Source organism: Labrus mixtus, chromosome 5, assembly GCF_963584025.1.
Source record: "Labrus mixtus chromosome 5, fLabMix1.1, whole genome shotgun sequence".
NCBI lineage: Eukaryota > Metazoa > Chordata > Actinopteri > Labriformes > Labridae > Labrus > Labrus mixtus.
The window spans coordinates 31,257,853-31,269,526 of NC_083616.1; the positions used below are offsets into that span (position 1 = coordinate 31,257,853).

At 43.0% G+C, this 11,674-nt stretch overlaps 2 protein-coding genes across 2 annotated transcripts in view; both read right to left on the reverse strand.

Moving 5' to 3' along the window:
• gas2l1 (growth arrest-specific 2 like 1) overlaps positions 1-11,674 on the reverse strand; it is a 34,574-nt gene that overhangs the window by 7,033 nt on the left and 15,867 nt on the right. Inside the window, exons 2-4 of the mRNA XM_061039253.1 lie at positions 11,666-11,674; positions 2,718-2,814; positions 487-790 (exon numbers count right to left, since the gene is read on the reverse strand). The exon at positions 11,666-11,674 is cut by the window's right edge and continues 99 nt beyond it. Of these exons, the coding sequence (XP_060895236.1) occupies positions 487-790; positions 2,718-2,814; positions 11,666-11,674 (410 nt within the window). The remainder of the gene's footprint in view (positions 1-486; positions 791-2,717; positions 2,815-11,665) is intronic.
• Positions 9,331-11,674, reverse strand: part of emid1 (EMI domain containing 1) — a 120,748-nt gene continuing 118,404 nt past the window's right edge. Inside the window, exon 16 of the transcript XR_009673152.1 lies at positions 9,331-9,450. The gene's annotated coding sequence lies outside the window, so the exon portion shown is untranslated. The remainder of the gene's footprint in view (positions 9,451-11,674) is intronic.

An 11,674-nucleotide genomic window follows, 5' to 3' on the forward strand; every position in this document is an offset into this window, starting at 1 on the left:
AGATATGTGTTGTTTCATCTGTCAGTAGCTTCTTACTAATTCAGACCATCTGTTAGTCGGCTCACACAGAATCAAAGCCACTTTCAGGCAGATGATAGCTGAACAAACTGAATGAAAGCAGCAGACTGAAGAGAGAGAGGAAACTGTGGTTAAGTCAAAATGTTTTGGTTTGTGCGTTAAAGCCACGATGATGTGCTGCAGGGCGGCTGTGTGAGACAGATTTATCTGGTCAATGTCACCTGAGATTAGATAAATCTGCTCTGGTCTAATCTGTGGCTTCCTGGCAAGTGTGTTTGTGTATATTTTCAGTTCCCAGTGTGTGTGTATATGTGTGTATATGTGTGTGTTTGTGTGTGTTTGTGTGTCTTTCTGGCTGGCGCCTCGTCTGCGGGCACATAAGAGCATCAAAATCCCACGGTGGCCTGCCAGGCTACTAAAGAGATTAATTTCTTGATCATGGTAACACACTTATTCCCACACAGTCACCTGAGAGGATTAAAGTGTCGGGGTTCTGAGCGGTCCCGTGGCGGCCGTGGGAGCAGAGGGCGGACCGCGCCGGAGTCCAGCTCTGAGGGGGCCGAGGGATTCTGGGAGCGGCCGGGCCGCGCGGCGGAGGAGGAGGCGGAGGAAGAAGAAGGAGCCGCGTTCGGAGCCGTGGGTTTGTAAGGTGCGATGCCTTCGTTTCTCCAGTGTGGACCGGGGCTGGTGGAGCGGGAGGAGTGGGCGCTCGACGACTTGCTGTGGGCGCCCTGACCCTGACCGCTGGCTTTAGCCTGGTGGTATCGATGGGCTGACGAGACAGATTGAAAACAAGTGTGTAAAACAGATTTATGACATAATAGACACAGATATGTGTTAGGGCTGGAAGATATGGACCAAAACTCATATATCGATATTGATCAGCTGAATGGCGATACTCGATATATATCATATTTTAATAACAGTGAAAACATATAAACTACCTGTTTGTGAATTTAAAAATGTTACTTAAATACAATAAAAGAGAGAGAGAGGAGGAGCAGGGTGAAGAGGGACAGACAGTCAGTCATCATCAGTGAGATGAGGAAAAAGGTGACCGTTATTTTAATGAAACATAAACTAAATCCATATTAACGATATTGTCTTACCCGTTATCTTGTTTGAAAACATATCGATATATCTTAAAAACTCGATATATATTTCCCAGCCCTAATATGTATCCTAGTTATCCAAATCCATGTTGTCACTATGTATGAAAGCAGCAGTAGAAAATAGGGACGGAACAAAAAATCGATATTTCAGCAGCATAGACTGATTTTCCTGTCGACTTCTTGACTCTGAATGAGGGGAACGTGGACAGATGTTTATCAGCCTAAGAAGAAGAAGAAGAAGACAGCGGGTAATGTCAGACAGTGCTGAACCTAAGACAGCTCTACAACAGATGTGTTGTACCAGATGATCAGTCTATTATCATACATCGTCCCTGCTGATTCCATACACACTGTTAACTTTATAACTGGCATTGAAGCTTTAAATCTTTCTTTCTGCTGTTGCTCAGTTTGTCTCTCTCCTTCTCCTTCTTCCTGCATCGCCCTCTATCCCCTCTACACCTCGACACAGTCTCAGCAGACGTCTGAGTCTGCTTCTGCTCCAGGTTTCTGCCTCTCTAACTTTGCTGAATGCTGCTCAAAGTGCTCGTGATGGATTAATGTTGGGTTTTTGTAAATGAGGACTCTGCTCTCTTTGTAAAGTGTCTTGAGATATCATTTGGAATGAGTTGTTGCTACACAAGTTAAGATTAATTGATTGATTGATACAACAATTGAGAAAAATAGGGCATGTGCAGAGTCCATCAAAAAGGTCACTTAGCAAAGTTGCTTCATTAATTGATACCACATTATTCTAGGTCTATGTGTTTTATATATATGTTTATTTTTGTCACTGGTTCTTGTAATAATAAAACATTCTGAGGCATTAGAACTAAAATTATCTTGAAAAACTTGCATGGATTTTAAAGGCTTCTAGCAGATGTCGCCCTTGAGCACCAGCATGAAACCAAAACAACTCGCGCTGCATTGTTGTGTTAGCATGCTAATGCTAGTGATCTTTATTACGCTCGTATCTTCACACTGCATGTAAATTTACCTGAAATGAGCGTGATCTAGAAACACAGTTAAGCAGTGAGTACAGTATGTTATTCTTCTTTTCTCTAGTCCCTCAATTAAACAACTTTTATACACGAGGGGAGGAGTCAGCCGGCCGTCCCGGCGATGTAAACAAACTGAAGATAGGACTCTGAAAACTCTGAAAACATCACAGACAGTGGGACTCGGGTGTTACACCCATTGTAGACAGTCATGACTCAGAGTTATTTTCAGAGGATATACTTGATTTATATTTAAGTGTTAAAAATAACATATAAAGACTTTAAGATCTAAAATATGTTCCTCCAGTCTCTTTTAAAACAGTCTGTTCCTGGGTGATATAACAATTCAAGCTAACAGCAGAAAACTTGAATATGTGAACTGACAGAAGCAGTTTGGGCTGCTGTCTCACTTCTGACTGAATTTTAAGAAATGTATTTGTCAACCTTGCAGATCTTCAGTGTCTGATTCCAGAGCATGACACATGATCTGTGAATCATTTTGAATACAATGTAAAAAATGATGCAACACAGAAACACAACAACAATGGAGACGTTTTGTAACGAGCTGTCAGGGAGGAGGAAGTGACCTCACCGAAAGCAGCGCAGCGACACGGGTCATGCTTGTCCAAATAGTGCTCTAATGTGTCCCAGCCCCCTCCGACACGCACCATCACATGAGTACGAAGGACCTGAGGGAGGAGAAAAAGAGAGAGACAAGGCTTCAATGGGAGAACCCACAGTGTTCATGCACAAGTGAAAAACGGTTTAAACCTTTTTGATATACAGCACGTCAATAGATATGCAAATTCCACAAGTGGGGGCAGCATGCTGAAGGCCGGCCGGTCGACGGTGTTACATAACATCTAGATGCACCCCTACCTCCCTCCCCTCTTTCTCCCACATCACCCCCCCAGCTGCTGCCATTATGAGGGCTGTTCATCGCCATGCCAACTCACAATTAAAGCGATGATAAAGAGCCAAAGTGCTGTGAAAGACACTCTTTTTCTGGCCTCTCTCTCTCTCTCTCTCTCTCTCTCTCTGTCTCTCTCTCTCTCTCTCTCTCTCTCTCTCAGCTGGCTTCCCTGTGTTTTCAGAGGGGGGAGCAGGGTGAATTAGCATGGTAACAACCCTCCCCTGCTGCTCCTCAGCTGAGATTCCAGTTATCAGGGAGAGGAGCACAGAGGAGGAGGAGGAGGAGGAGGAGGAGGAGGAGGTTATGTCACTTTCTACTCTTCTCTTCTCTTTGAGGCACACACATCCACAAAATCAGAGCAAAGAGCCGCGCTCCCTCCAGGCAGAAGACAACAAATCCGACTGGTGTGGATGCATCGCCCCGGCCCTTGGGTTGTGTAACAGGGGTCTGCCAGCCACATGTCGTAAAGGTTGCGCCCGTGTCTCAGAGGGCAGGCGGGGCCAAGCTAGAAAAAGAACATCTGTGTGGGCTGGCAGGGTTTATTTCACCGGATCACACAGCAGTCTCATCTCTGCGTCTCTGGCTGTGATCAGACAAACTCTGACCCAACCTCCTCTCCAAACACAATCCCTGCCAATCCACTACAAGTCCTTTTTTTTTTTTTTTTTTTTTATCAGCCGCGCTCCCCTGCTGCATCATAGCCGGCTAAACAGCTGATCTGCTTATCTCTATCAGACCCGAGAGTATAAACTGATTACTCCTCACGGCCCTGGCCTTATGTCAGCAGCAGGTTTACTGTTTGTTTGATGCTGTGTCATCGTCATGGGGGGGGGGGGGGGGGGGGGGTCATGTGTCAACAGGCCTGTATTTCATATTTTTTTATCATCGCTGAGACACATTTCCACCATAAAAGCATCATAAAACTCCTCTTACAGGGCTCACATGCATTAGAGGAATAAAGATGCAACAGTCAGGGACAAGAGAAAGGATCCTTTCAACACAGCGGACCTTCTTTTTGTCTCTGCAGTTTACAGAGTCGTTTATTTCACACTGCCAGGGTTGCCATGATAACAGAATTTTCACCATCATATGATACCTTTTTCGATACCATGGCAACAAAAAATAGAAGTCCTCGGCACCAAATATGCAACGATATTTGTTTGCAATCAGAAAAATTGCAGACTGCACACCGTCCATATTGCACAAAAGCATTGCCAACTTAGTTCGCCTGCAAATTCTGATGACTTCTTTCCTCTCCTGCACATCTACGTCTAATGACATGGACGCCGTTTTTCAAACTTTTAAACACTTATGGTCAATAAATGAAAGGAGATTTATGTGGTGTCAAAAAAATGTAAAGTATCAAAAAGATTTGGAAAGCCTCCATCACTGCTGATCCTTTCTTCTGTCGTCACTTCTGCAAGTTTTGCATCGTGTAAATAATCAGTTCTGAACGCTGCGCATTTTATCGCACTTGTTTTGTTAAGTATCAAAATATGTAAAACATCGGGCAACCGTAGCCTAGTGGTTAGTGTGTGCCTTAAATACGGACGCTGTGATCCTCAGGTCAGGGTGCACGGGTTCAAATCCGACCTGTGGCTCCTTTCCTGCATGTCATTCCCCACTCTCTCTCTCTCTCCCTGTTTCAGACTCTATCCACTGTCCTGTCTTAAAATAAACCTAAAGTGAAGGTGAAAAATTCTATTTTTGGATTCAGGAGAAACGCGCAGGTATTCCGCAGGTATTGCGCAGGATACGCAGGTATTGTGTAGAACAGGGGTTCCCAAACTTTTCAGCCCATGACCCCCAAAAATAAGGTGCTAGAGACTGGGGACCCAATCTGTCCATGGAGGTGGTTAAAACATCGGGTACACGATCCAAACACTGGAATTAGAAGGACACAAAAGAACAGCCTGAACACTGTCATGTTATCTTCGTAATGGTAGAAGAATTAATCTCTTGATCTTTTTTTTTTTCACATGTTTTGACAAAAATGGGTAAAATATGCAATTTTAAGTAATTTTTAATTTTGATATGTGTTTGGAAGAATTCTCACGAACCCCTTCTCAGTGTCTTGCGACCCCCCAGAGTGTCCCGACCCCAACTTTGAGACCACTTGTGTATAACATGAAGAACAGCAGATAGAATAAAAAGCTGTGACTTATAGCTCATAAACTTTAATTATTGGTGATTTATTGCACTTCATATCCTCATCACATTATTGAACGATGTGTTTGCATATCGCATATCTTCTTCAAATGATGCAGGCCCTAATAGACACGTAATGTGACAGGTAATAAACATTTGTTAATATCTTCTCATAATGAATCTTTGATTGTGTGTGGAGGAGGAGGAGGAGGAGTCCTCATTAAAGTAACTGAGCTGAGGATTTAACTGCGTGTGTGAAACTGGAGGGGAGATACTTCCACGACTCTAAAGGGAACTAATATGAAGGCTCTTAAAATGCTAATTGCAGCACAAATTTCTGTCAGCTCATGAATTAAGTTTCCTCAGAGGGGCTGTAGTCTCACACAAACACTTCCAACCACATGATTATTAGACCTTATTCATTTGTAGTTTGATTTTTATCCCCGGTTACAGCCGCAACCTTTTCCGGTGTTACAGTCTGAGTAACGCGTTGACGATATTTCAGTGATATTTATGGTCTTGGTCTTGTCTCTGTCTCGGTCTTGATTACATCACTACCCAACAGAAAAATAAAGTCAGGTTGAAGTTGTAAAAACAAAGACAGTATTAAAGAAGCTTTTATCCCCTACATTACTTGCAGCAGAATCACAGCATCTTCTTTTATAGCACTCTGTAATCCGTGTTTTCCAAACGATCCTACAAGCTTATTTTTGCATTTCCTGTTTCAGACAGACAGCTTTGAGTCTACTGAGGCTAAAAAAGATGTTTTGGGACCACGTTTCGCTTCAGATCTGTTATTCAGCTGTCTAATTTCCCAACCACTGAAGGGGGGTATCACAGGCTTCAGCAGAGTAGAGATCCCTGTTTCTATGGCAACAGTGAACAGAGAGATTTCTTGTCATCATTGCGGGGGTGTGTTGAACTGATTTTCTTCTTAAATCTCGCTGCTGGTGAGTTAAATAAAAATGAAGCCCGTGGATCATTTCAGCTGGTGTGCCCTGTGACTGAAGGCATCTCCTCCCTCAGGGGCGGATCGACCTCCCTGGAGACAAAGACGCCTTATTAACTCCCCCCTTCTGTTCATAAGGCCCCCGCTCGCCCATTTGCTTTCTCCACTTCATCCCCTCCGCTTAGCCCGAGATCTTTGTCTCAGCTTTTTTTTTTTTGCAGCTGAATGGGTGTTTGTTGGCTTTCAAAGCGGCTGCCCATTTCCTCCCCGCTGGAGAATGAGGGAAGTGTGTTGGCTGCTGCTGGGGCATTATGCATAATCACTGTCATCCCCAGTGAGGCATCAGGAGGGGGGGGGGGGGGGGGGGGGCAGCGTGAAGAGGGCTAATCTGACAAGTCAAAGGCTCCCAGACACAAACACACATCACAAACAGGCACGTCTAAACAACAAGTAGCTTCTCTACATCATCGTCTTCACGCTCTATGTTAGAGACTGTGAGAGAATCATTTTGAAGGTGAACAGGTCGAGTATGACCGAGGCGTTATGTTTTTTGAAATATTTTTATGAAGGGAGCAAGGCCTGATTTTTCAGGGGGGAGCAAGAAGAAACCCAATTTGCCCAATCTGTCATAAATGTTTGTAAGGCACATGGAGACGCAATAATCGATCCTGTTCAATCCACAGACAAAAAACTAAAATTGAGTGATTTTAACATTTTGTGGTGTTTTAGTAAAGACCACACTGACTGAGACCAAGACAAACCCGAGACCAGAGTGCTCCAAGACCGAGACAAGACCAAGTCATTTAGGGATCGAGGACGAGTCGAGCCAAGACCATAAATATCAATGAAAAATCATCTTCTTGTGTACCTTCTTGGGGGGGGGGGGGGGGGGGGTGTCATTCACTAAGATGCAACAATGGGAAGGTTGCGGCCTTAACGGGGGCAAAAAATCAAACTACAAATGAATTGAAGTTATTTGTTCTTAAAGTCTTTATATGTGATTTTTCACACTTAAGTATAATATAAATCAAGTATCTCCTCTGAAAATAACTCTGAGTCATGACTGTCTACAATGGGTGTAACACCCGAGTCCCACTGTCTGTGATGTTTTCAGAGTTTTCAGAGTCCTATCTTCACTTTGTTTACATCGCTGGGACGGCCGGCTGACTCCTCCCCTCACATATAAAAGTTGTTTAATTGAGGGACTAGAGAAAAGAAGAATAACATACTGTACTCACTGCTTAACTGTGTTTCTAGATCACGCTCATTTCAGGTAAATTTACATGCAGGGTGAAGATACGAGCATAATAAAGATCGCTAGCATTAGCTATTATGCTAACACAACAATGCAGCGCGAGTTGTTTTGGTTTCATGCTGGTGCTCAAGGGCGACATCTGCTGGATCAAAAAATCACATATAAAGCCTTTAAAGAAAGGGACGTTTTCCTTCTAATCACAGTGATGACGTGGAACAAGAGTCCGCCCAGTCTGAGACCAAGACTGAGTAAAAATGCTTTTCGATTCCAAGACCTTCAGAAAGTGGTCTTGAGACCAAGAACGATTCTGAGTACTAAAACACACTTCCATTTTGTTTAAGTTGGGTTTTATTGATATTGATTTTTCCACCTTAACATAGATGACTCCCTTTACACCCCTAAGGAGGTTTTCCAAACCTACAATGCTGATTTTAATTGTCTCTCAAAACAACTGAAGCCCCAGTCGAGCGAGGCTTTCAGTTCTAAACCTGATAGTTTAGAAGTGAAGCCTTTTGAAGGAGAAGTGAAAAGTCTTCAAGCTCTACAACCAAGTCCAGTTCCCTTTGGATCAAGCTTTGAATGTTCCATGACCTGGATGACTGAGAACCTACACAGACATTTCATCACATCATTTATAACACAACCTCCTGATGTGGAAATATTGACATTCCTCCCTTTCAGACAGAACTATAATGTAAAGGCAGACAACTTGTAATTCCATCCAGAAAGTCCATTAATCTATGAGGCTGGGGTTGGGTGAAAGGGGGGGGGCTGCATTTCTGTACTTTAGGGCTTGAGACCAAATCGATTCGTGGACCAGCCTTCCTGCCCGCTCCTGTGAGGCCTGATGTGGCTAAAGTTTCAGCCCCTTAACTGAAACTGAGACAAACAGTCGAAGCAGAAAACAGGCAGCGGGCCGAGATAAGAGCCGAGTCAGGAAATGACCTAAACCTCTGATTGTGTCTCAGTGGGGAAAAAAAAAAAAAGGTACAGTACAGAGCTGGGGAGTGGGCCAGACGGAGGCAGAATGTAAACACTCACAGGAGGGGGAGAGGAGTCACACAAAGTGTACACTTCACCGGGTATGAGAGCAGCCAAGCAGCTGAGGAGGTGTATCTGTTGCTACATAACCCGGTTCACCTTGAAACAACATATGATGCCATCTGCACACACCGTATGGTTCCATGCAATTACAGCAGGATTCACAGGCTGCTCCGGTCTGTGCTGCGTTAGCTTATATACACGATGCATGTGTCTCAGCTGGATGGAAAAGTGTAAGGATATTTTTGCTTTTATTAAGAGGACGGCTGAAGAGAGAGAGAGCGGGGTAGACGTGCATCAAAGGGTCGAGGCCAGGAGGGTAAACCTGCAGCTGATGTACTGAAGGCTGAAGCGTCTGCTCCACTCGACTGAGATCTGACTAGAAAATGCTACAAGGAGCCCGAGGGCGAGATGTTTCATCAAATAAACAACTTCATCTGGAGGCAAAAACGTGAAAGTTCAAAACACCAGAAATGTTAGCAGAGAGCCCTGAGAGCGCGGAGAAAAAGTTGAGTGCACAATCAAAGTTATGTGAAAAAATACTGGGTGCAAGTTTAACCAAACAAAAGCCAGGAGACCAAAACTTGTGAAAATGTACGAATTCATAAAAAAAAAAGAAAAATCTGCAGAATCCTAACTTCATGCTGCAGGACTCGTACACCAGTTCAACCTCGATCACTTCTGTGCAATAAAATAAAAACTTTAAAAGAGCAATATGGAACGTTTAGCATCAGCCAGATTCAAAACATCATAGAGAGCTGTCTCCCCCCCCCCCCCCCCCCCCCTCTCTGCAGGTCACCATGTGGTGGACTCTGAAGCTTCAGTGTTTATCCAGCTCTGCATGGGTCTGTAAACCTTTCTGTGTTCTAACCTCTCTCCATTTTTCAAAAAGCATCTCCAATATTGATCCTAGTTTGAGCACGTTTCTGCTCGTGGAGCTTATTAGAAACATGCAGAGGCTTTTTAGGTCGGGTACAATCACTTCTATCTGAACCACTTCTCTTGCTCCGCTTCCATCGCTGCAACACCTGTTGACCTGATAACTGCTCTCATATCTGACAAACTGAGGGGCGTCCAAAACGACCGTGTGGGGGGGTCGCCTTAAAAGCGCCTACCTTCTCTGGTCCAAACAAATCCAGAGCATTCAGGAGCAGAATCTAAAGTTAGAAGGAGGACATACTGGCTGCTGCATTGTTGTCAGAGAAGCCAGCACTTCAACATGTTTCCTTAATGTCTGATGATACAGTTTATCATTTAAATCAGATTGCTCTTTTAATGGTGCAAAACCTCTAAACTGCTTTTGAGCTCTGTATTTCTCTCTGAATTTGCAACATGTTTACTTCTGTAACTCTTTTATTTATCTGCTTGATGTTTGTGCACCGTGTTATCTATGTGTGTGTTTCTTTTCTCTTTTCTGTGTAATTTCTTTCTGCCATGAAACTAAAAACTTCCCCGTCGTGAGATCAACAAAGGTTTATGTTCTCTCACAAACACTGGGAAAGTAGCTGCACATTATCCACAGACAGAAGAAGAAATACAAAATGTAAAATGGAACATCCTGTATAAACTATAACTTAGCTAAATCCTTTCCTCTTTTTCTCCTCGTTGCAGTTCTGCTCGTTATTTTTTTTTTATAGCTGCTCTGGACATGGCGGGTACAACGTTAGAAATACTAAAAGGAGTTATGAAACCACTCAAAGAAGGGCCACGCTACACGGAGCTAAAATTATACTTTAGTAGAGGTAAGCTTCTTTCATTTGAACCAAAAGTAGATTTAATTCCCCTAATCTAAGGCTGGTTCTGTTCCCCAAGGTGTTTGAGTTACATCAGTTCTTCCTCTTTTTACTTTGTGTTGTTGTTTGATAGTTGGTGTCCTGTTCTGTCTGTTTGTTGTTGTTCTATTGTTGAGTTGTATGTATTTTGTGAAAATGAGCTAAGGCTATAAATGTTGTAGATATTTTATTTGTAAAGGGCTCATGCAGAATATTGAACCTGAATGTTTCCATATGATTCATTGTACCAGAGTTAGCTTCGAGCTCGTTGACATCAGTCCCTCGGCAGGTCAAAATTCATTGACTCGCTCCGTACTTATTTGTCTTTATGCAAATAAACATGAAATGAATAAATCGTTGCAGAAAGCAGAAACCTGAATCACAAACTATCCAAAGACTGGAGTTCAGTTCATGACAGAATTTTGTGTCTGACTTTCAAAGCAGCTACAACATCAACATTACCTTTTGTACATTTTGAGTTTTTTATATTTTACATTTTTAAATTCTATTTTATATATTGTAATATCTTCTTATTCTGTATTATTTAAGATGTTGCTAGTTCTGCTTTATTTCCTTGTTAATTGTTTAGCACCAATACACCAAGTCAAATTCCTTGTATGTGTAAATGTACTTGGCAATAAAACCAGATTCTGATTCTGATTAAACATCTTATATGAACACACTGTAACAGATGAACCATCATCTCCTCGTCCACTAATCAGTACATTTAACTCTAAACCAGGGGGTCACGACCTTTTTTGAAGCCCCGCCCCTTCTTGTATCTAAGAAGAGCTCAGCCCCTGTCCCTCCCCCCTTCAGGACCCCAGCACACATCGCTAAAGAAATTAACATAATTATGTTATTTTTTTAAAGATTAATTTTGGGATTTAAATGCCTTTATGAAGAGACAGGAACGTGGATAGAGTCAGGGATGCAGGAAAGGAGTCCCCGTTTGGATTCTAACTCGTGCGGCCCGACCTGAGGACTTCAGCCTCCGCACATGCCTGCACACCAATCACCAACGCTAACAGCGCCCCCAAATTAACAGAAAGTTTTCCTCGTTTTCATTGGTAAAATCAAAGGAATGTTTTAACATGATTTTATTTAATATGAGAAAATCTCAGTTTGAGAACCTCGGGGACCCCGGGTCCTGGTTCCCAGCATGTAAGCACCAACTGTTAAAGGCCGGACCACAACATGCCATGCTGCCATTTCCCACACTACTGAGGAAAGTTAAGTCCATTTCTGTAATAGTTTTATGATTTTGCAACTCTACGTATATGAGAAAAATAAAAAAACAGGTCTTAAGAGAACTGGAAAACATTCATGATGACAGGAAAAGGAGTAAATGAAAGTTATGGATGCATGTCCACTTCGGGCTTCTGTACTGAACATGAACTATGACACAAACTCGTGTCTTCACAGCGACAGATATTTTGTGTTTATGGTCGTGTCCGCCTACCCGTATGAA